Below are 23,839 nucleotides of genomic sequence, written 5' to 3'. Positions count from 1 at the left end.
TCTCCGGGTCGAGGGGACGGTCGTGCGCATGTGTCCCCTCCAAATCTTTCTTTTACCCCTATACTAACTACGGCAAAAAATACCGGAGAGGCCAATATCGAGTCTTCAAGGTGAAAAATTCAAAGCGCGGCATGTTCACGTTTTAATAATGCGCGTTAGTTTAAGTCTACAAATACATATACATGAATAAATACATAAATGTAAAATAAGACATCAATGTCTCTTTAATGTTTAAACCGCATTGGATAAATAAGACCACATTGCGTTAAAAAACGTAATTGAAGAGTTAACATCAAAATAAAATAGATGTTTCGAAAAAATATAATGACTTTAAATCGTAAGTAAAACGTGCAAATTACAACACAGCAAAAGCACTAAAGAAAATCCTGAATTTTCCATTCGTCAAAACCTGAGTGCTCACACGAGAAAGAGACGTCAGTGTGAGCTCGGGCATGCGGGCAGGACAGATCTCGCGCTTGCAGTCAGATCTGGAGACGCAACAGGTGCACGCGCGCGATCCAAGCATAACAGACGGCGGTCAATGAAAAAGGTAGGAAAAAGTTATTACGTTCATATGAGTAATTATGATACAGTACTTTAAAATACTAACTATAGTCCGTGAGCAGCAGGTCACTGATCTCTACGGGAATGGTAATTTCCCCCAATCAGTGAGAAGAAAGTGTAAGCCATACGCAAACGTTTGACTCGATGGTTTAAACAGCCTGCCTGATCCTAATCAATTCCTATACAGCTTACCATTAGCCTCTGACAATGTCTCACTGACTCACTGTGTGTGCAGTATCACTTCATCGTCCGTGTGACGTCATGCGCGAGCAGGAGTTGAAGCAGAAGGCAGGGAAAAGCTAAGTGGTCAAAGGAAGTTGGGCTCTCCTCCCACCCTCCCTCTCTCCCGCCCTCTTACTCTAATACATCTCATACATATTACCAAACCTTTAATCTGACGGTACACATCACAAAGTCAGTCACCAAGGCTCCGGGCTGATATTTTGCATCTCAACTTACACTTTTTAAGCTAAAAGCAGTAGAGTACGGGCGTAGAGGAGCTTGCCGTACGCACAGGGTTTCACCATTAGTTGCCACCAACTTTCCGTGGCGCCGAGAGATCAGGAACCGGCTTGAGTATCTTCTCTGGCTGCATCCATCTCGTCAATCAACAGTAAAATTAAATCTGGATTCTATTTACTGGAACACAAGAGAAGCGACTTGGACATAACCGCAGAAGCAGATAAAGAAACAACAGCAGAAGTTGACCACCGTGAATCGGATGTTAAATTGATGCTTTAATTTGATAAAAGTTAAAAGGGTTAGACGCCCCTGGGCCTGAAAAGTTTCACTTTTTGACGCAGTTTTCTTGGAGTAAAAGTCTTCTTCAATATGAGCAAGCCTGCTGGTTCAACAAGTGGTTGTTTGGATATTTTAAATGTCAAATCCAGTAAGTAGATTTTTTCTTAATCATAAAGACATTCTTGTTTTGCTATACAAATAAGCAAACTGTACGTAAAATTAGTGCGAGAAATATTTTTTCAAGTACAGAGTTGTCAAACGCGTGTCAAAATGTTTGCAAATGTTGTACCTCCATGACGCACACAAAAAAAGATTTTCTCGAAACAAGCTATTATTAATTATAATTTAAAAGATTACCTTTTTCTCCAGTTAAACTGCTGAGAACCTATTGACACAATTATTTTAAAATCCTGCATATTCTGTAGAAATTCTGTAGAATATTCTACAGCCTGTTAACTAATAAAATGTCGTAATTTGCACAGGAATGCCTAAATTGTGCATAGTGTTCAATCACAGCTGATCTGCTATGTTTTCCTTACCAGAATGTGCATCACTTTCGGTTATAATATTACGCAGCCTAAATTAATTTCAAAGCAACGAGAATGCAAGTGGTCTAATATTTACATGAAAGCTTTCTTGGTATTTAATCTTAAAAAATGACGAAAAGATTCTACAAAATTGGATGAACGGATGTCTTGATATTTTTTTTCAATTGAATTTGATTAGAGGCAAGTCTGTGCTGATAAAATTAGTGTTTCTTTTTTAGACTTATCAAATAGAATACTTTATTTTTTAAGTTATTATGTGAGTGATTTGCAATATAAATAATAAGAAATCCATTCAAATGCCAATCACAGTTTCTTTCTAACGCATACAATTACTAATCATTTTCAATTAACAGATTGTAAAATATTTTGGACTAAACATATTAATGTATCAGTTTAAATTATCAATTCTCTTCAGTGAAAGCATTACATGATGATGGGGCCTAAACTTTTCGTTCATTACTTTGACGCATTACATGCATTTTATTATTTTTGTGTTATCTCATTCAATGTTCACAAATAAGTACAAAATAATAGAAATACATTATTTTACAGAGGTAAAACAGAGGAGAATTGCGCTGTTTGGGTGGTCGAAGGCCCATTAAATTCAGAGTTTCTACACAGCTACACGCAACCCAATGCAGCAGGTTCCAAGACTAATGCTGATTGCAGTAATGAAATATGCCATATGTCTTTAAACAATTACTGTGCACAATGACATAAACTTGGACCCACACAAAGGAAGTTAAATACGTGGTCCTTCGATAAAACAAATCTGCTTTTAATTCACCCATGCTTTTTTACTGTCAAAATTAAGACATTTAATGTCACACCTTTATCCCAACGTTGTCCCCAATTATGCGATAATTGCATCTGATGAGGATGGAGGTGGGGCAGTAGGCCACAGTGATTTTATTTAAACAGGAGCTGTCTGGTTTTATTACCATCCCAATTGAGGAGGTTTAAAATCTCAAATTGAGACTGTAAGTGTGGAAATAAAAAGGGTCGCAAATACATTTCACAATAGAAAGCGCTCATACATTGTCTTTGCAGAGCAGTATGTTTAAACGACCCAGTGACAAAGTGCAACAAGTTGTCCCAATGACATGTGCACGTGAAGTCTTTCCCCCCAATGCAGAACCAATTAAACAAGGCTTAATGAATCTACTTGTATTTATAAGCACAAGTGATCCCAAAAGATTAGCCTACTACATAACATTTAAAAAAATGACATGTCTACGATTACAACACCTGGCATTCACTAATGTAAGCTTTCTCTTTTGCTCTTTGTTTTTAAAAGTCCGAGGGCACGAAGTCGTTTTCCTGCTCTTTGGTTACCGGTCTATATCCGAATTCCCATGCTACCCTTTTTGACGGGTCACTGGAAAATCAATGAGCAGGTGGACATATGTCAGTGTAATTACATAGCCGTTTCTCTAAACGACTCCCCTATATACATGCAAATATACTTCTATTGACAGACTTAAATACAGAAAAAAAGTGTTCTGCACACACAGGGAAAAATCACAATTTTCATTTACTTCGAGATCATTTGCATACACTTCATTTGAGCCGCTGAAACGCGCTGGTGCGCATTATTCTCTCCCGTGTCACTCCCTAATCCGCGAGCCTATAGACGGCGCGAAGAAAGCAGTTGTCGAGCTTCATTATGAAGCGGGGTTGGCAGGTTGTCGAGACCAGGCCAGTCAGACGGGACTCAATGGGGAAATCATTAAGTTAACACTCTCCCTAATGTCGCCATTGTGCGCGTCTACAGAACATTGTTTTATGAGACTTGCAATATGACGCTTCCCACCAATGCGCCGTCTATGCAGGCCTATATGGTTTACAAATTCCTATGCACTGAATCATTAAAATGTGGCCTTTTAACACAATATTTAGCACAATTGTTTGTTTAGTTATTCAACTATTGACCGTGGACGATGACTGCGCTTTCTTAAACTGCACACATTGCTATTACTAGTGATTATAGTGTATATATAATCCACACTTTGATTGTTATATAGCCTACACTGCGAGTGTAAATTTGACATTTTTTTTCAATAGCGGTTTTACTGTGTGTGACACCAAAAATCTAAAAAAAATGATCTCGGTTTATGAATAATAGGGATATATTTAAAACTCAGCAATTGTGCTGCCGCTGTTTTGTGCCATATGCTTCAGTTGTCATCGAAACGATGATATATTTGCCTAAGTTTAAATACATGACCTAATTGTTTTTTTCCTGTTGTTCCAGGTCGGATTTTGGACATTCCGTGTAAAGTGTGTGGAGACCGGAGCTCTGGAAAGCACTACGGCGTTTACGCGTGCGATGGCTGCTCGGGATTTTTCAAGAGGAGCATAAGAAGAAACAGAACGTATGTCTGCAAATCTGGCACACAGGTGAGTTACAGTAATCAATTACAGCGCCGTGTTTGAGCCCTAACAGCATCAGCCTAATTTGATCTAAGCAAGCGCGTCTAAGGACTAGATTACACCGCCAGTGATTTTCATAATTGAAAGATTATCCCAGAAGTGAGCCCCCTCCCGCGCCTTTGAGGGCCCTTTGCCCCGTCTAGTGTAACAGGTGTAATCCAATCTAACGCACCGGCAGGACTGGGTGGATTTGGAGAGCGGTAGGCGGGAATGAGACTATTGGCCGTGCGGCGGGGGAGCGAGTCAATAGCCGTCATTACTCTGCCATTCCCACATACCTGTGGAGTGGAGACTTGGAGAATATAGCAGATGTACAAATATGCTGTAGGCCTATTTATGTCATTATTGCAAATCGATTTTTTCTTCTATTTCAATTCTCTCAGGGCGGCTGTCCAGTAGACAAAACACACAGAAATCAGTGTCGCGCCTGTCGCTTAAAAAAGTGTTTAGACGTGAATATGAATAAAGATGGTAAGTTATTTTTTATTGACAAGATGCATAAATAATAACAAAAAAGCAATTTTCTGCTAGACCTAACCTATAATAGATGAATATAACCACCACACTTTTTTGCTTGTGATAAAAGATTTGTCTGCTTACACTTGTAAAATTTTATACATAAACGTAGCCGTGCAACACGAGAGAGGACCGAGGACGTCCACCATTAGAAAGCAGGTGGCGCTGTATTTCCGAGGGCATAAGGAGATGAACGGTTCGTCACCCCATTTTCCATCTACGTCTATCCCGGGGCCGCCTTTTTTCACTACAGTTACCCAACTGGAGCCCCACAATATGGAGTTAAACACGGTCGCAAGTACACCGGAGCGGCAGACCATTGTGGGACTCGCCCAGCCCACACCAAAGGTAACCATATTCACAAAGTACCATTGATGAAAGTAATAGTAAGGATTAATTAAATGATAATATTGGTAAATAGCTTATCATTGAATGAATTGTTTACTTGCATAAATGTAATTAATCTTGTTTATCTAAATTCATCTAATTGAATTTCAGTATCCCCATGAAGTTAGTGGCACTCCTATGTACCTGTATGAAGTGGCGACTGAGTCTGTGTGCGAGTCAGCTGCGCGTCTACTTTTCATGAGCATTAAATGGGCCAAAAGTGTTCCGGCTTTCTCCACTCTCCCTTTACCTGACCAGGTAAACAAAAAATCATCCGTGTATGAAAGTAGACGAATATATGTGCCAACAATAAAACAATAGTGCATCATCATATATATTTTTTGCAGTTGATCCTTTTAGAAGACGCCTGGAGGGAACTATTCGTGTTGGGCATTGCACAGTGGGCCATTCCGGTGGACTCCAGCACTCTTCTAGCGGTTTCAGGTACAGTATACAACACATAACGGTTGCCATGTCACCCTAAATGATGTAACATGCATATTTGGCAAAAATTCATTAATACTTTGATTTATCTAAATTTGTGTTTTTAGGAATGAACACAGACAACACAGATTCGCAGAGGCTAAACAAGATCATCTCAGAGATCCAGGCCTTGCAGGAGGTAGTGACCCGTTTCAGACAGCTCAGACTAGACGCGACGGAGTTTGCGTGTCTTAAGTGCATCGTCACCTTCAAAGCAGGTAAACTTTATCATAATATTTGAACAAATAAAAAATTAAAATAAAACAGAGTTATACAACTAAAAACAATAAAACACATCAGCAGTAATTTGATGTGATAAAACAGACGGTGCACATGAACAAAAAAATCAAAGTTTGTGATAATGATTAATAAAAAAGACTTTATGGCTCATTATCAAACTGTTTTTTGTACTTTTACTTGCAGTACCAACACACAGTGGATCGGAAATAAGAAGCTTTCGCAACGTCAGTGCCATTGCAGCACTTCAGGACGAGGCCCAGCTCACTCTGAACAGCTACATCCACACCAGGTAGCCTATGTGTATATCTCCTTATGACGCAATAGTCCTTTTCAACTATTTCAAATGTTACTAAAGTTTGAAATAAATGATGTCGTTTCAGGTACCCGACCCAGCCGTGTCGATTTGGGAAATTGCTGTTGCTATTGCCCGCTCTCCGTTCAGTCAGTCCGTCCACCATCGAGGAAGTGTTCTTCAAAAAAACGATCGGAAACGTGCCCATCACACGACTACTCTCCGACATGTACAAATCAAGTGATATATGAGCTATCGACCACAAAAGACTGAAATACAAAAATACAACGTTTGTATGTTTGACCTCGACATTCGCACGGACGCTGGGACGCTGTGGATGGTCGCTGACGTCATAATGTGATACTTCACGCACTTGTTTGGAGAACAAAGCTCTACCAATGTCAAGATGTTATTACGCAGGGAAAATAAAAAGACTGAATTGAATTCACTGCTTAGAAAACAGGAACGTTTAACAGAATTCTAAACAGTAATTTTTCTAATTGACTGACTTTTAATCTATTTAAGCTCGTTTACGGAAGTAATTTAACAAACGTAATCTGTTTTTGTCCTATGAAGATTAAATACAAAGGTTTAGTTTTTGTAGTCACATATTTTGAATGGAGTGTCTGTGAGGTTATGTACAATCAGTCGTTACGATGGAACGTTTCATTGTTCAACGCTTCATAATGTTTTGTTCATACAAAAACTTTAAAGGAAACCAAAAAGAAACCAGTTTGCGTTGCAGAGAAGTCGCTGTCCCTTTGAATAGTGCTGAAAACCAAAAGCCTACAAAGTCAAAACTGTTATAAGAACATTTTAAGCTTATGCTTAAGATTCACTTTCGAGAAGAAGGTATAACTCTGATATAAAAATAAAACACATACGAACCCATTAAATCGAAATCTTTGGGTTTACCTGAAATGTAGACATATAGGTGTGTTAAAGTGGAAGGCTGGAACTGGCATGTAATTGCCTATAGCCTACAGGTGACTGAGAGGTCACAGTCAGGTCACAGACAGGTCACAGACAGGGCAATAAAAAACTGGAATACTTCGTTTGTTTGGCATTGTGATTTTTCTGTGCCCACTCTGCAAATGTAATTTGATCGATGTTTAAATGTATCAGAGGCAAACATTATAAACTTTTTTTAGTAGTTAATAACCTTGGAAGAGACCCAATCAGCACTTGTTGTTTTCCTTTTTTGTAGTTTGTAAATAGCCTACATTTCTCGTTGTACAGTGATGATTTTTGTGAATGTTGTTGTAAAATATTAGAATAAATATTAAATATCGATCACTTCGTCAAAGACTGCAAATGTCTCCTTCGGCGCAGGGTTTTGGGGTTACAAGGCTTTCTTCCACCACAGAAAGGGTCCATTTCACCCGAAACGGGGTTCTAAATGGGGACAGAAAGAGGTTTATGTCTGCACGTTAAGTGCATATTGAACCATTGCCGATACAATACACTGAACCTTGAGTGAAGCTGCTGTGCCTCACGCGGCTCGGGGTTTCAAGCACTCTTTCATAAATCAAGGGCTTTGCCCAAATTGCATTTTTTTTATCTACATTTTTCATAAAGAGGATACAATAGAAAAAGAAACATGATTGCGATGACAACTTTCAATCCAATTTAGCCCCGTTCCTTTTTAATGGGCTGCACTGACATGCAGCGAACTCCAAGGTTAAAAGAGCCAAGCGGCTTGCCCTTTTCTTTACCTTTTCCGGTATTGTTGCGCATGTTGACTCCCCACAGCATTTGCATCAAATCAAATATAATTTCAACACAAAAGATTAAATATCATTCAATCCAGCCAAACAGCATGAGACAATGTTACATTTTGAGAGAATACAGGTCTGTAATTGCAGCGCCTTTAACAGAAACAATACAAACACACCTGTTTTCAATGTCGCTCTTATGATCATTGTGCCTTTTTAACAATCACTTTTGTCTGTTCACTAAACTAGAATGCAGACACTTTAACTTATCAGTTACATATACAGTAAAAAACAAATACGAAACTACCCTAAAGCAAAATGTGTCTTTTAACGGATGGTAAACTTCGGAGGACATGTTTTTTTGACAATGACATGTCGGACTAGCACCCATTATGGAAATTGTTAACACGAAACTTGGCAATTTTTTTTTTTAGAAAGTGTCACATTATTTATTGGGCTGTGTTGCCCTCTTATAAGATTCCTAGAAGGTATAGATCATTTTGCAAGATGTTTACATCTTGCAAAACGGTCTACATAGGCCTGTATTTTCGAAGTCAAGTCAAAGTCTGCTTTATTGTAAATTCTGCCACATGTACATTGAGGTAGTGCAAAGAGCTTATTAGTCTGTTTTAAAAGACAAAGAGAGCAGGGTTTGTTTAACCTGTCAGAAGAGGTAGTTGAAGAGGGGAAGACTGATGCTGAATGAGGTAGTGAGCAGTCAAATGCTGCGTAAAATGACTAGTGTAGGTCAGTGTATGTTGTAGCGGGGGGGGGGGGGGGGGGGTTGTAGTGGAAGGACCTGCGGATGAGGTCAGAGTTCAGTGGTGCATGGGGCAAGAGAGGGGAAGGGGGGCAGGGTGTGGAGGAAGTTTAGCTTCCTGACTGCCTGGTGGATGTAGCTCTATTTTAGTCTGCCGGTCCTGGCCTGGAGACTCTGCAGTCTCTTCCCTGATGGCATAAAAAATGTGTTCTCCTCAATAGGAATACAACCGGAATCTCGCCTCCAAAGATGTGCGGAGATTGTTTTAAATAAAATATCATACATACAGTAAATACATGTGTGTTTGATCTGTTTTATTGGAAAATTCTCATAAACAAAACAAATGGCACACCAGTATACAAATCTGAAAACATGCATTGAAGACAGCACTCCCTATGTAAAGACAAGCTTAGCTGCAGCTAACTGGGATACATAGCACACAATTAACCACCAAATATCAGGTTCCCGATGAAGTGCTTGAGCTGCTGCATGTGTTTTTAAAAGCGACACAAGTGGGTACTAGCAATAACACAGGAAAGTCAGTGATAAAGTTCTTGCATAACTGTCATTATTTGTGTTATCTGGTGTGTCCGTATATCCTGTGCTGCAAATATCAAAGTTAGTGGTGGTCTTAGACCGAGCTATCATAAATAATTGATTACACAATAAGAACACATTTGATCAGACCAATAGTGGTAATTAGTAATTCAATATTGGATTTAAAAAAGACTATCAATCCATTTATGAGGGAGGACAGATCAAAAACAAGCGCTCTAGAGAGAAGCGAGGGACACGATGACTAGAGTCAAGAGTAATTTGATGTCACATTTGTCTTCTTGTTGTCACTATCTGTTTGCATGAGGTAAGTGTTTTTGGATGCCCTACAGTTTATGCTAAGATTCTGTTTGAGTTTTGAATGAATCAAACCTGTCTTATTGCTTGTGGGCCTTTTTTTAAAAACGTGTGGAGTCCAGACTCGTTCAGGCTTGTCTAATTTTGGAAGGGGTGTAGCTTTTATCCACAATTTCATCCTGCAGGAACATGTGCAGACAGCGCTCATTTTGGGCCAGTGGATGACCAGCCACTCTGAGGAAAAATACAAAATATCACATAAGCGGATGGTCAAAGATATTACGCAAGTACACACAATGTACATGTGGAGAGGAGCTGGCGTCTCTTGAACCCAATCAAAATGCAACCCCATAATATTCAGGAAATCATTCTTTGTCGGATCATAAAAGGGATAAAAATATATAGATTTGCTTATGGGTATTTAAAAGAACAGCAAAATGACCTTTCAAAGATATTTAAATTCATTCTTTTATCATTCAGTCCAACTTATTGGTGTAGAGAAAAGATTAAGAACCCTCCCACCTCTAAAATTACACAGAACACGTTGTTGCAAGTCAAGATGACATCGATCAATTTTACTTACAGGACGGGCAACATAGACACATGATGTACAGATCAGCTCAAACGCAGTCTGGAAATATGAAGGAGCGAGGGTACGCGCCCCCCTTCAGGTGCTATTAGAACTGAACAATGACATTTAATTCAGGAATTTTTGGTGAAAGAAAAAAATCCCATCTTAATTACCTCCATATCCTTTCTTTCTTCAAACCTAATTTACAGCTGTTCGTCTCGTATTAAAATTCAAACAGGTAGAGCCGGCACATTTGCACATGAAACAAAGATAATGGCAAAGTCTGCAATCAAAGCAAATAATTACAATCGAACTGTAACTTTTATTGTCTCAGCCGGCGGGGGAACGGCACCTCGGATCAAAAATAAGCAGGAGTGCACACAACATCTTGTAGGGAAAAGGTATGCACGCCTGTAATTTCGCTCGCAATTATCATAAATTACACATCAAAAATAAAACAAATGTAAAAAGTAAAGCTGGTGCACTTGCGGCCTCTCATCAGTTTCGATCATTCTGTAGGTAATTATGAGAGAAGGGAAAAAGTGTGGGGAAAGATATCAGATGACACAAAGGCTGACAAAGTGTCTGTTTTTCTCTTTCGCTGAAGTACCTTAACCTAAAACTCCAAATGAACAGACAGAAAAACTATTGTACTTCGTACTGTGAAAACAGATTCACTTTATAAAAACAGTTCAGGGGTGCTAAAAGGGGTAGAGATACCGCTACATGTAAGAGTATATTTAAATATCCGGACATCTTGGTTGGTTGTTTATTTATTATTTACATTATCATTGATACATTTGTTTTGGGTTTGAATTGAAAATTGTCCCATTTTCATTACAGAAGCAAACCTGATGAAGACATTTTTCGTCTTATTTTTAGTGAATACTATGATGTTAACCTCACGTATTCTTCGTAATCAGACTAGCTGGTGAAGATAAATGTCTAAGGCAAGGTGATATGCAAGTTGTTTAGAAGGTCTTACTTGTTGAGGAACTGTTCTAGGCCTGATCGCCGTTCCTCGATGAACGAGTCATCAAATATACCATCGTCGCCACGAAACGGGAGCTGCCTGAACAGAGCCTTTCCAGGAAGTGGAGGAACTACAACCTGTTTGAAACACAATCAAAACGCAATCCATCTCTTCCAATCACTTCAAACGCATTACCTGATCTGCAGAATTAGATGAAATAGACCCTTACAGCTTCTTGAACTATGTCCTGCAATTTACTTTAAAATACTATAGCTGCAACTGTGTCCCTGTGCAATCGCTAAAACCCACACTGTGATTTGTACAACTGTAATTCTCTGCTCCTTTACCTTGCTCTCCCTCTCCAGCTCGCCTCTCAGCCACTCAAAGTCACTGTATCTCCTCCGCACGCGTGACTCCTTCAGCTTGAAGATGGGGAGGTTGGTCTGAGGAGAAAGAGAAAAGAGAGGTGAACAGGTCAAAAGGAAGTTGCTTACTGAACTTACTGCTTATGCAAACTCACCATGCAAACTAAAATTTTGTATTAAAAGAATTATGTAATTAATAAAAAAGTGATCCATGGTTCATTTAACAACAGAGACAGTAAAAGATGGTCACTGGTAAAGAAGATGTTCATTGAAAAAGGAACAGCCTGATGACATCATTGGAAGAGACGCTGAAGAGGCAAAAGGCAGAAAAAGTAACAAACCCACAGAAAAGCATAAAAGTCCAGATCGATGCACCTACAAAAGCGTAGCTGCTCAACGCAGACTCATAAAAGAGACGACTGCATGCAAAGATGGATGAGACAGTAAGTTAAACGAATAAATGAACATGCACTTTGGGGGAAAAGTCTAATGTGGCCCTAATTGGAGAGGAGTTGAAATGTTCATCGATCTCCAGTTAGCCCCAGCCACTTCTTTTTCTTTCCCGATCGCTCAGTCTCGAACCCCCTCAGCTGCTTTGAGTAAGGCTTTAGCCTTGAGAGCCCCCATTCAAGACCCATAGATCTGTCCTCATAATGAGGAACATAGATGAAATCAAATTGATAATCCAGCTTTGGCATTTTGTCTATTTATCTTATCTACCTTTTCTTCCATTCTCATTCAAGGAATGATTCACACAAAAATGAACATTTTCATTATTAACTCGCAGCCATGTCCTTTCATGACTTCGGAACACAAAACTAAATTAAAAGATACCCGGTTGGGTGGAACAAAAATATCAAATTAAACTGATATAATATTTGTTTGTTTTTCAATCAAAAAGTGAGGCATAATGTACTGCCTTTGCACTGAATCCACCCAATAATAGTTCATTAAAAGATCTCTTACTTATGAAGTACAAAGAAAGTCAAACCAATCTGTCACAACATATGTAAAATCTCTACGAAATCTAAACATCAACAATTTGAAAAGGCAAATTTGTCTAATTTTGAATTTCTCCAAATTCCATGACCTCTAATTTTTAACCCCGATCCAGACCCTCCCCCAAACCATGCAGTCATTTGAGATGGGGATTAACACAACCGCTATGAGTGCAGGGTAACTGCATTGCTGTGGAAGCATTTAGCATCAACCGCGCCAAGGTGCCTGCTAATACTGTGTGAATGGCTGAACCACTGGGTTTGGGTTCCACTAAGTAAGGAGGTCTAAAGAAGTTAATCCCCATGTCAAATGATCCAAGCTACAGGTAATTTAATACACACACTCCTGACAATAATGTCATGGTTTCGGGACTATTATGCGGTGTGCAGTCACACCGAAGGAAGAGTTAGTTAGTTATCGAACAGGATTAGTTCTTGGGCCAAAGGTGAAAAGGGCCCATTAATCTTAAAAACTGCTTAACATACACACACACACACACACAGACAAAAAGAAATAATGAAGAACTTTACTTCAGGGCTTCAGTCTTAACAAGGGGGTGGAGTGAAAAACTTTTTTTTTAATCAAATAGGTTAGTTATATCCCCATTTTCTTCAAGTCAACAAATTCATCATCCTTAAAATAGGTAGTCCAACAACACATCGGTTGAGTTTAGTGAGTGTTGCATTGTCTTGCAATACAAAAATAAAAGAGCATAGCTATATAAGCCAATGTTAAAATTGTACATTAAGACAGTATAGGAAAATGTACAGTATATATACACAGTGACACAGTCACTTATGTGCCATTCTTAGGAATCAAACAATATAACATATTTTCTTTCGGAACAAGACACTTTTCTAAAAAAAAGTGGTGTGTATTAAGTTACCACTACCAAGTTAGGATCTTATGGTTGGTTTCTAGGGTTGTCGATGCTAGGGGGACTGCTATGTGGTTGCTGGAGTGAAAAGTAAAAAAATGTAAATGTGCATTAAAATGTGGCCACTAAGCCGTTTATATCCTTTATCTTACCTTAATCCTACGAAGGATGCTTGCAAGCACTAACAAAATGGTGCAAAAGAGATGTTTGTGTGTTCGTGCAATGAAGGCGGAGGGGTACGTCATTCGGTATAAAGCTGAAGATGTGAACTCAGGAGTTTGACTGTCCTCCCGCACTACTAATGATCTCAATCAAACCTGAGACAAGCAAACAAAACAGCCCAACAAAAGCCTTGATTACCGTGGCAACCAAAGTTAACCACACAGACGGAAGCCCTTGCACATCAAACACTCAATGAGGAGATGAAAACAGCCCAATTCATTAAGACGGCAGACTCGTGTTGAGGCTAAGACGGAGCTTTTCAAGAGGTCCATCAATACCTGTGTGCCTGTATACCTGATATGAGAGGAGAATGGTATGACATGATTAAACCAGCGAGTAATGAGACTCAATGTTAGACAAGACGATCAAATGCTTAGAGACTCTGTGATGGTCGCCTATGCTCTATTGAAGGTATATATGATAAAGGTCCAATATGAAATTTTTTGGAGGATCTATTATATTTGGAGGATCTATTATAATGTACGTAAATATATCTTCAGTTGAGTATAAAGACCTGACATAATGAAGCGTTATGTTTTTATTACCTTAGAATGAGTTGTTTCTTTCTACATACAACGCGGGTCCCCATACATGGAATCCACAATGTTATTACCATAGTAGTCCTAAACGGACTAACTGCTATACGGAGCGCATTTTTGAGCGGTTGATTGCAATTCGCAACTTCACCACTAGATTGCGCTACATGTCATACACTGGACCTTTAATAAAATAAGCTGTGTCAGATGATTTGATGATGCATATTCTTTTATTATTTACAGTTAGCTATAAAGAGGACCTGCTCATGGCTCATTTGTAATTAATATTAAGCATAATGCCACTATAAATTAACAAACAATAAAAGTAATTTCAAGATATTCTTCAAGTTCTGTTCAGCTCCTTTTCCAACATTTCTCATTTTGAGAATGTATATATTGTATTTCTCATATAATGAGAGTAAGCCCACACTGACTTTGAGCCCTACAAAATATTTCATTTCAATATTTTCAATTTTTTCATTTTTTATAATAAACAAAAATGTTCAAGGCATGTTTTTGAACAATTCACTTGATCAGGTGAGGACAAAAGTTTTACGTCATCGATGCATTAACAAGTTTTCCTGTTCAATTTGGAAGATATGTCTAAAGTAAAATATAGGCCTTGAAGTCTCTTGAAGTCTAAGAGAAACGTCAATAATAATAAAAAATGTTAAAATCAAAGCAAAAACACCTAGACAGAACGGGACGGGATGAGTGAGAGGGATAGAGAGACAGAGAGAGAGACCAGGTCCATTTTATGTACATCACCCAAAAATAGCCAATTGTGTGAAAGGTGCACTAAAAGCACTTTTTCTTTCAGTCACTCCTCCTCGCTGTTAAAAGCTTCCACATGGCTTATGCCGATACGAGGAGATGGCAGAAACCTGGTCTCTCTTCTCTTTTTCAGCTACACGTGTGTGCTGGGGACAATGGTGCATCCTCATTAGGAAGAGAAAGAGGGCAGACCAAAAACAGCCGAGAGAGGTCACCTCACCCAGCGTAAGGGCCCTGCATCGCCTATGCATTAGCTTTTAGCGAGTCGGATCAAGTCAAGTTTAAGAGCGAGCATTTCATCTCTCCGCTCTGCTCTCTCTTTTTCAAAATAAAAGTAGCAGAAATGGAAGCACAATGCCATCTCATCGCATCATAGCTCCAAAGAGAAGGGGACTGTAGGACAATGAGAGCGCTCGCCCCCACCGCAACCATCACCCCCCCACATACATTCTACTCACAAGTCTCTCACACACATACACAAGCACAAACATACCCACCCGACACCCCCCGCTCTGGCAAAAAGCTGCCCCTGTCTTTGTTCCCACAGCATCAACTCCCACTTTTGATACTGTCATCTCAAGTAGGATATGGTAGCCTTGATACAATATGCTGCCCATTACCATTAAAATAGTTGTCGAAGAGGATGCTGTAGACTTTGGATTACACTTGACTGGGACTGACAACCAGGCAGCCGAGCCATTTTTATTAATGGCAAGAAGAGAGAGGGGTTTTGGAAATGGAAAAGAGAATGAAGGCAGGATGAAGAGGAGGAGGTGAAGAGTGGAGAAAGGGAGTGAGAGATGGGTATGGAATGAAAGGGGGACCGACGACCTGTAAACAACGCTGAATCCCAAAGTCTTTTTATTAGAGTCAACAGACCAATGTCACTCGGCTTGGAAACATACGTTACACTATAAACATGTCAGCCACAAAAAAATACATGATGATGTGCAGAGAACATCACAAAGCAGATGTTATATTAAACTAATGTGACTTAAGTCACTAAAAAAGAAAACCGTTCACATGAGCCACCCGCATCATTACATTATTTAATTACCAAATATAAACAAATGTGTAAATATCCATCACTGCAAATATTCATTATTTACATGCGATTAAAGTTTAATATTCTTAATTTACACAGACCAGAAAACTCAATGCGTCACACACCCAATAAAATTGTCAGGGAAAAATGTGTCACAGTATAAAGTTAATAATTCACAAAGAAGGAGATCAAAAGTTAAAAGCAGCTTTCTTCAAATAATGCAATGTTTCTGTTATCACTAGAGCACCAAAATCTGATGATCTCACAAGAAAACAAAGACACCTGAAAAACATTTTAAAGTGCCGTAAGAATCAACCTTTGTTGTAAATGAGAGAATAACAAACTACAATCCAGCTGTAAACTTCACTAGCCATATCTGAGGATCAAATGTGCCCATCCTGAGATGAGACCAGAAGAGCAAATGATGGGGGATGGGCACTTTATGTGCCATCCAGTAAGGGGGTGGGTTTGGCAGGGGGTTAAAAATGAGGTTTGCACCCCCTAGTCATTCACATGTTCCCCTCTCAATGAAGGGATTAGGAGCTTTTCGCTTCTTCTCCAAGACGCACATAAATCCACACAAATATGGCTTGGCTTCTTTCTCTCACACACTGTGCCAGGATCATCTATGGGATGCGGGATATGACGATGGAAGGGATAATAGACGGTTGGTCACAGAGCGAAGGAGAGAAAGTGTGTGCGGATGCAAAAGTGTAAAGAAAGACGGTGCCCTTGGCAAACAAAACCATGTAATCAACATCGGCACTGTTACTATGACAAATACAAACAGAATCTCTTTATCTCTGTGTATTGTTGAAATTGGGCTACTTCAAAAGCAAATCAAAAGTTGACAGCTTCTGTTTTTCTCTCCGTCTTGAAGGCTGGAGCGAGAGAGTGATAGCGTGAGAGGGATGTGTGGGGTGTTCCCCTTATGCAAAGCAGGGTCACCGCCGACTCGGAGACACACAATAATACTGATTACACGCATATGCTAATTATTATACGCTAATCAAGTACAGTAGCTTTAGATTTGGGCTAATGGCAGGCGGTGGTTGGCTGTGTAGGTAGGGGAAAGCTAAAAATACTATAGGAAAGCTGGGAAGACAGTGGCCTATTAGCAGACACAACGGCACCTGTCAAAACTCATCAGTTGTGGAAAATGACTGCTTAGGGATGCGGCGTTGTCTTATCTTCGCATCCGCCTCCTTTATACGAATACTTGGCATTTAAAAGTATAGCATGTCACGGGAGAATCTGGGAAAAAGTAATTGAGATGGGAAAAGTTCTGTTAACAATACCCAACAAAATTGGAAGTATTTTAGCTTGAATATGTGGACTTCGGAAGATAAGAGGACTTCAAAATGTTATAAATGTGGCCATAAAATGGAATGACTCCGAAAAATGTAAATGTATTTCTTGCAATGTTGAGCAACATGTAGTTATGCACCTTGTTTGAGGGGATAGCTCACCCAAAATGAGAATTCTGTCATCATTTACTCAAACCTGTGTGACTTTCTTCTGCAGAACACAAAATAAGAAATTTTGAAGAATGTTGGTAACTGAATAACAGTGGTACCCATGACTTGCATTGGTTTTGTGGCTACCATACAAGAACTTTAATCGCCAAGACCACCACTTGAGAAGCAACCCTTATTAAATACCACCCATAACACACAAGATCAATTGCATTTTTGTTGGTTAAGCACTCAGGACAATTAATATGGAAGTATATTAATGCCATTAGTCTTTGATGAAAAAAAGCATGTTGTACCACTACTTAAAAAAAATCAGCAGTACCAGTGCTTGCATTTTTAGATTCTGCACAATTTTTCAAATTGAAACATTTCACACACAATTTCACCTTTGTAAGAATACAATACGCAAAATTCACCTTAAAATTTAATTTCAAATTTTCAACTTGTTTTTAAACAATTTTATAATCGACAGACAATTTTCAGTCCATGTTATTTCGGTATAAAATTTTGCTTCGACAAATTCAGATGTTCAAATTCGGCTTCAAATTCCGGCAATCCCAGGAGAAAAAATAGAGCGTCAAATGCATGATCTCTTCCTGCCGCCTGACCGCTTCACCAGCAGGTGGTGCAAGTCGATTCTGACCAACACCAAAGAAGAATGGCCAATACTTTTTATAAGCTGGGCACACAGTCCACTCATCTGCTCAATTAAGTGAATTTATTTGTTTTCATTGATATCTTCTTATGAATCGTTAACATTTTCGAGACTTACATTTTTACTGACGCTTGCATTGCAGTCCGCACAGAAAGACAATAGGCCTATTATGCTCAGACTTTGACTGCCCTCCTGTTCTGGCTTGTAGGAATTTAGTTATTTTTCCATTCAGCACATAACGGTCACATAAATCATATGCATAATCTGTATTTACAGGACATTTATGTGGTACAATAACTGTGATCTCCACAAGCAGGTCATTGACAGCTGCTCTGATTTTAACACGTAGTACTCTCCCCCTATGTGCATCTGTTTATATGACTGTAGCAGCAATATCTATAAACTTTTTTTTATTTTCCTCACATGCTCTTGGATGATGGAAGTGAATTAGAAGCGTTCATCGTTTTTTATTTTGTTGATACAAGACTCTTTTAGCCACGCACATTCCTTGTGCTCTAGTAGGTCAGATAAAATAGACCAGATACAAATAGACAGCGCTTTCTTTAGAACCCGACTAGAACCGAAACGTAGTGTACCATACAGCCTACAGCCAAGTAAGATACCTCACGGTGTTATTGATCTAACAGATGGTTTTCGAAGCGTCAGAGTTTTAGACCCGAGGCCGCTGGGACCCATAAGGACCTCTAACATACACCTCAACGCAAGTTAGTTTGCATTGCCGAGCAGTGGAAAAAATATATTGAATTATTGGTCAGAAAATAACACAAGTTCTAACTGGCAAGATATTTTTGCTGTTTTGTGCATTGTATTTTGTTAAATAGGCTACTTTAATATTAGGCTATTTTACTTTTAGTGTCCCCGATACTAATATAAATAAAAATCGATTTAGTATAATAATTTATAATCTAATGCTCATATCATCAGTCAACGTAGTGTTACATTTTTTTATTTTAAATGACAAAAGTCTAGATACGCTGAAACCAAGCTCATTCAAGGATTTGCTGTGACGGAGAGAGAACGTTATGTAAGCGTCTAAAATGTGTGTGTAGCTCAGTTAAATGATGAAGTTTACCCTCTTTAAACTTATGCTGAATGAATGAGACATGAATATTTTGCTGAATATCCGCAACATTATCATGGTGGCATGGTGGAATGAAAACGCTACAAGCTTGTAAGATCTGCTTATTGCTCTATCTACTCTATCCCTTTCATGTCCACGGACCACGCCACGCCATTTGCGTGTATCGTCTCATAGGCCGGTGTACAGCGCTTAAATGCTTAATGTTACTTAATCTAGTCAGACCAAATGACTAAAGTTAGTATAGCTTACACATTTTTAATAAAGTCTAGGCCATACAGAAATGCGGAAGAGCCCTGAATATTGATGCAAAAACAATAAATGGCACAATAACAATTTTAGGATGTCCCACCGTATTTCCCACATAATAACAGAACTAACATCGAAGGAAAAACAATGACAGGAGTTAGGTGGGTGCCTAACTGTCTGTATTGTTGTAGTATTTAAGTTAGTTTTTTATTTATTCAATCATATAAAAGGCTATATTGGCTATATTTTGTTTGCGGTCTGACCTCAGAGATTTCAGATTAAAAGCAGTAGGCCTAATTATAATTATTTCCATTGATATTTCCATTTTAAGAGGCGTAGTTATTTGTTCGTTTAAGTTACATTTATATCCTACATTTACAAAATATTTTACAATTAGGTTTTTAAGAAAATAATCTTGTTGTTTTCTGACACATTTATAATCATATACCATTGCCTGCATCATTCAAATAGCTTCAAATACTTCAAATTCAAATTTTAAACAGAATTTTATTTAAAAAACTGTTCGTGTTAAATTCACTGTTTCATGGTCATTTTTCTCATCCCCGAAACGCAAACCTTTATTTGATGAGTTTAGACAGTGTTTATCAATAGCATGGTTTATGTTTGCATTTGGCAGCTATTTATACACAGATGACCTTTTGCGTGCATTTGAAATGCATGTGTTTTGCGTTTACTTTTCGTGAACATATGTAGCCTATATAAACCCACAACAACTTAACCAAGGGGTTAGTGCATATTATAGTGCATATTCTTTGCACATAAAAAGTAGACTACTGAATGCGTATAAATAGCATATCAAATACAAACATAAACTCGTACTATAGATAGACAGTACTAGGAGACCTAGCAGATGAGCACTGTGTGACCAGCATATAAAAAGTAGCTGCATTTCTAGGTTTGGTCTTCGTTATAAACTGCAGATTCTGCGCTCTGTTGCTTCTCCTGGGATTCCTAGATGTGAAACTTTGAATTTCAAGAGGACATATTTATGAATGCAAAACTCAGAAGCAAGTTAGCATTTCAAGACTTCTGGTTCCTTCGCCCAAAAGTCTATGGGTATTTTTATTGGTTTTTTGGTAAATCGCCCAAAATTTGGTATGTGGTAAACAAAACCTTGAAATATTTTCACGTTTTATTCTATGAGATAGAACACAACAATTATATACCACTTGTGATTTTTAAAAGCCTTATTGTGTCTTAACAAAGACGGTTGCTAACAAGTTGCTAAAAGTGACTTCTTACATTTACATTTACATTTAGTCATTTGGCAGACGCTTTTATCCAAAGCGACTTACAGTGCACTTATTACAGGGACAATCCCCCTGGAGCAACATGGAGTAAAGTGTCTTGCTCAAGGACACACTGGTGGTGGCTGCTGGGATAGAACCAGCAACCTTTGATTTACCAGTTCAGTGGTTTAACCCACTAGACCAACCATCTCGACTTCTTCCTTTGGCGGGCGACGTCATCGCGCATATAAAGCTCAGGGGCAACATAGGCACAAATCTCTTAAAACGTAGATGCGGATTCATTCACGTAGTAATTACTTTCCAGGAAACACATTTTGAATAAAGTTTGAAAGTGTTGTCGGAGGCTTGGTGGTGGTGACGTTGATATTGAGCGAACATAAGTGCAGTTTATAGCATCAAGTTTTTACTTCGATCGATTGTATTTCGGGATCAAAAGTAACAAACGTAGTGGTCATTTGTAAAGATTATCTTGATAGTCGAAACGTGTAAACAACATCAACTGTTGTTAATCACAGAGCTTATTTTTTGCAATCTTCTAAAAGTCCATGTGAGAAATGCTAAGGCTTTTGGTCGAGGGAACCAGCACGGCGCTTACTTCCGGGTTAGCCTAGAAAAATACTTAATCTCTGAGGAACTGAATATGAACCACTGAATTTGTGGAAGCAAATTTTTAAACCGAAATAATATGGACTGAAAATTGCCTGTCGAATATTAAAGGCTGTATTTAAAAACAAGTTTAAAGTTTTGATTATTGAATTTTTAAACTGTGAAATTGTGTATTTCAATTTGAAATATTCACAGCCTAATTATACAACCATATTGAATGGCAGACTCTAAAGATGCAAGCACTGGTAATGTAACAGATTTAATTTTTGATTAGTGGTAATTCAACATGCTATTTTGCTTCAAAGACTAGTGCCATTAATATACTTCCATATATATACAACATCTGCAAGTTCTAGACAGCTTTCAAAACTACAGATAACGATTACACTTTTCATAAAGGGCAGAGGCTTGAGAGACACACACGAGAATGCAATGTGTCTTCCTCTCATTTACATGTAGGCATTTGGAAGACATATCTATTCAAAGAGACTTACATTGAATTGTACTATACATTTGTTATGCAAGTATGTGCAATCCCTGGGATTGCAGTCATTACATTTGCGATTTGGCGTTTCTAGTGCCATGATCTAACCCCTGAGTGACAGGAAAGCTTATACTGCTCTCACTGTTCTAAACTTCCTCTGTTATGTTCTAATAATATGGTCAGCAAATCATGCGTGCAAAGATTTTGTCACAGCAATTCTGGGCAAATTACCCTTGAATTTGAAAAGCGTAATGAATTTTACATATGGTCAGATGTGTGAAATGACATGTCACGTCCCATGTCAATTTAAAGATTAGATCGGGTAGTGGTGTGAAATGTGAAAATGAAGTTTTTTTAAAAGTGAGCCATGCTTTTGAGTCCGTAAACAAGAGGAATTGAGTTAAGCAATTCAATTAAATATTTCTAAAATAGACTCTTATACATTTTTAACAAAAATGATACGAATGCATGGGATCGTTGGTATATGTTGAAACAATATTGTGAAATTTACATTACAGTACCGTGTAAAATTCTTGGGCATGTTAGAATTTTCACCCACAAATTGGGTTTTAGGCCAATTTTTTATATCGTTTGCTGTAGGGTGTCCAAAATATTAGCTTACATTTCCAACATTTTGCCATTATTTGTAATAATCATGTGAGATTTGTTGTATGCACAAAGGAGTCTAACAACAGCCAGTGCTACAGATAAGTTTCTTAAAGTGTCTTGGAGACATTCTTCCATGTTCTTTTAGATGTAATTGTTCTCATTTTTTCTCTTTCTTCATGTAATTATTGATGAACTTGATGATAGTGAGAACAGATCTCAATGTGGAGCAAGGGCTGTTGTCACACTCCATTATTACAAATAATTGCGAAAGGACTGTTTGCAAATGTTTTGGGGGCAAAAAAACGAATACACCCAAGACTTTTGCACATGTATATGGAAATATTGAAACAAAAGGGTACAGTAAGTGAAGAAGATGAAGAGTAACGTACTTCTTTCTTATTACTTCTTATTTACCATTCTTCACCGTTATTATCTTGACCCTGCACAAGGGGTGTGGTTAAACTGTGAAAACTACAAGAATTAAATTGTGTTGTCTTCACACTCATTGCTATTGTTACAAAGTCATGCTTTTCCACCAAACTGAGATCTCCGCAAAACATACAGTAGGTGTCACGTTCAGATTTAAAAGGTCTTGAGACATGTGTCATCTGACTACATACTGTAAACCTGCTGACAATACTATCCTAAATAACAAACCACAAGCAAAACAAAGATCAAAATACAACAGCTATGTTGCCAAACAAGTCACCCACATCTACAAACCTACACATGGACAGACGGATGAACTTGTGCTAGGACGTAACATTGTGTTACTTTGACATAATCTTCACTGCATTTTTATAATATTATTTTCCAATCGTCATAATCAACGTTTTTAGTTCTTCTCACCGTAATACAAGTTTTTAAGACAGATTACTTTGTCAAAATAAAGATGTCAAGGGTCTGATAGTCTGATCAGGCCAGCATTCACTGCTCACCTTCAGTCTGATATCATATGTCGTAAATCTGTTCCGACCGACGCCAACCGTTTCGGGGCTGGACACTTCTATCTCTAGAAAGTTACTCGGAGGCCCGTAAGCATCGCTTAGGTTTTGTGGTTTGGTATACAGCCTTCTCGTGTCTGCTATGGCATCAGCCATCGCTCCCAGTTACAGAATTAGGCAAACAGGCGACTATCGATTGTACTTCCGATCAGCTGAGGACCAGCTGACATGTGACATACATACAAGGTCACGTGCCAGTTTCCTGATATGCTATTGGACGATTGCTGCCAAAGCAAGTAAAGGGCACTTTGGGTGTGTATTGATAATGTAAAATTGATAAATGATTTCTTTAAAAAAAAAACGGTATGAGACTGTTTAGTTATTTTATTTGTTTTGTTAGTTTTGTATTGTTTATTATTTTTTGCTCAACTATTACTATTATATTATGCAATATTTTTCCATATATGATTTTTGTAACTTCATTTTAATGTACTGCTATGAAAATAAGCTTTTATTTTGATGTTGTGGGTGTAACTTGACTTTGTTTGCATTCC

The 23,839-nt window shown here is 38.4% G+C and overlaps 2 protein-coding genes across 2 annotated transcripts; one reads left to right on the top strand and one right to left on the bottom strand.

Annotated features, from left to right (window-relative positions):
* Positions 1–987: 987 nt before the first annotated feature.
* On the top strand, positions 988–7,372 carry nr2e1 (nuclear receptor subfamily 2, group E, member 1). The gene is made up of 9 exons (XM_056764804.1): positions 988–1,453; positions 4,108–4,253; positions 4,670–4,757; positions 4,915–5,150; positions 5,301–5,447; positions 5,537–5,633; positions 5,741–5,890; positions 6,096–6,201; positions 6,293–7,372. The coding sequence occupies exons 1-9, from the start codon at positions 1,396–1,398 to the stop codon at positions 6,453–6,455; spliced, it is 1,191 nt and encodes a 396-aa protein (XP_056620782.1). The 5' UTR covers positions 988–1,395; the 3' UTR covers positions 6,456–7,372.
* A 1,606-nt stretch (positions 7,373–8,978) lies between these two features.
* On the bottom strand, positions 8,979–23,502 carry snx3 (sorting nexin 3). The gene is made up of 4 exons (XM_056765286.1): positions 23,280–23,502; positions 11,423–11,518; positions 11,088–11,212; positions 8,979–9,765 (listed from the first exon to the last, which is right to left on the bottom strand). The coding sequence occupies exons 1-4, from the start codon at positions 23,439–23,441 to the stop codon at positions 9,660–9,662; spliced, it is 489 nt and encodes a 162-aa protein (XP_056621264.1). The 5' UTR covers positions 23,442–23,502; the 3' UTR covers positions 8,979–9,659.
* Between the last annotated feature and the right edge of the window lie 337 nt (positions 23,503–23,839).

This window comes from Triplophysa dalaica, chromosome 13 (assembly GCF_015846415.1).
Source record: "Triplophysa dalaica isolate WHDGS20190420 chromosome 13, ASM1584641v1, whole genome shotgun sequence".
Taxonomy (NCBI): Eukaryota; Metazoa; Chordata; class Actinopteri; order Cypriniformes; family Nemacheilidae; genus Triplophysa; species Triplophysa dalaica.
Note: the sequence above shows the minus strand (reverse complement) of the source record. Positions and strands in the feature narration are given on the sequence as shown.

Bases quoted from the DNA above. Each gene is read 5' to 3' on its own strand.
- nr2e1 (XM_056764804.1), top strand. From the start codon at position 1,396: ATGAGCAAGCCTGCTGGTTCAACAAGTGGTTGTTTGGATATTTTAAAT. The intron at 1,454-4,107 runs GTAAGTAGATTT...CTGTTGTTCCAG, and splicing joins TATTTTAAATGTCAAATCCA to GTCGGATTTTGGACATTCCG. The intron at 5,891-6,095 runs GTAAACTTTATC...TTTTACTTGCAG, and splicing joins CATCGTCACCTTCAAAGCAG to TACCAACACACAGTGGATCG.
- snx3 (XM_056765286.1), bottom strand. From the start codon at position 23,441: ATGGCTGATGCCATAGCAGACACGAGAAGGCTGTATACCAAACCACAA. The intron at 11,519-23,279 runs GTGAGCAGTGAA...CTTTCTCCTCAG, and splicing joins CATATGATATCAGACTGAAG to ACCAACCTCCCCATCTTCAA. The intron at 9,766-11,087 runs GTAAGACCTTCT...ATTTTTCCTCAG, and splicing joins CTAGAACAGTTCCTCAACAA to AGTGGCTGGTCATCCACTGG.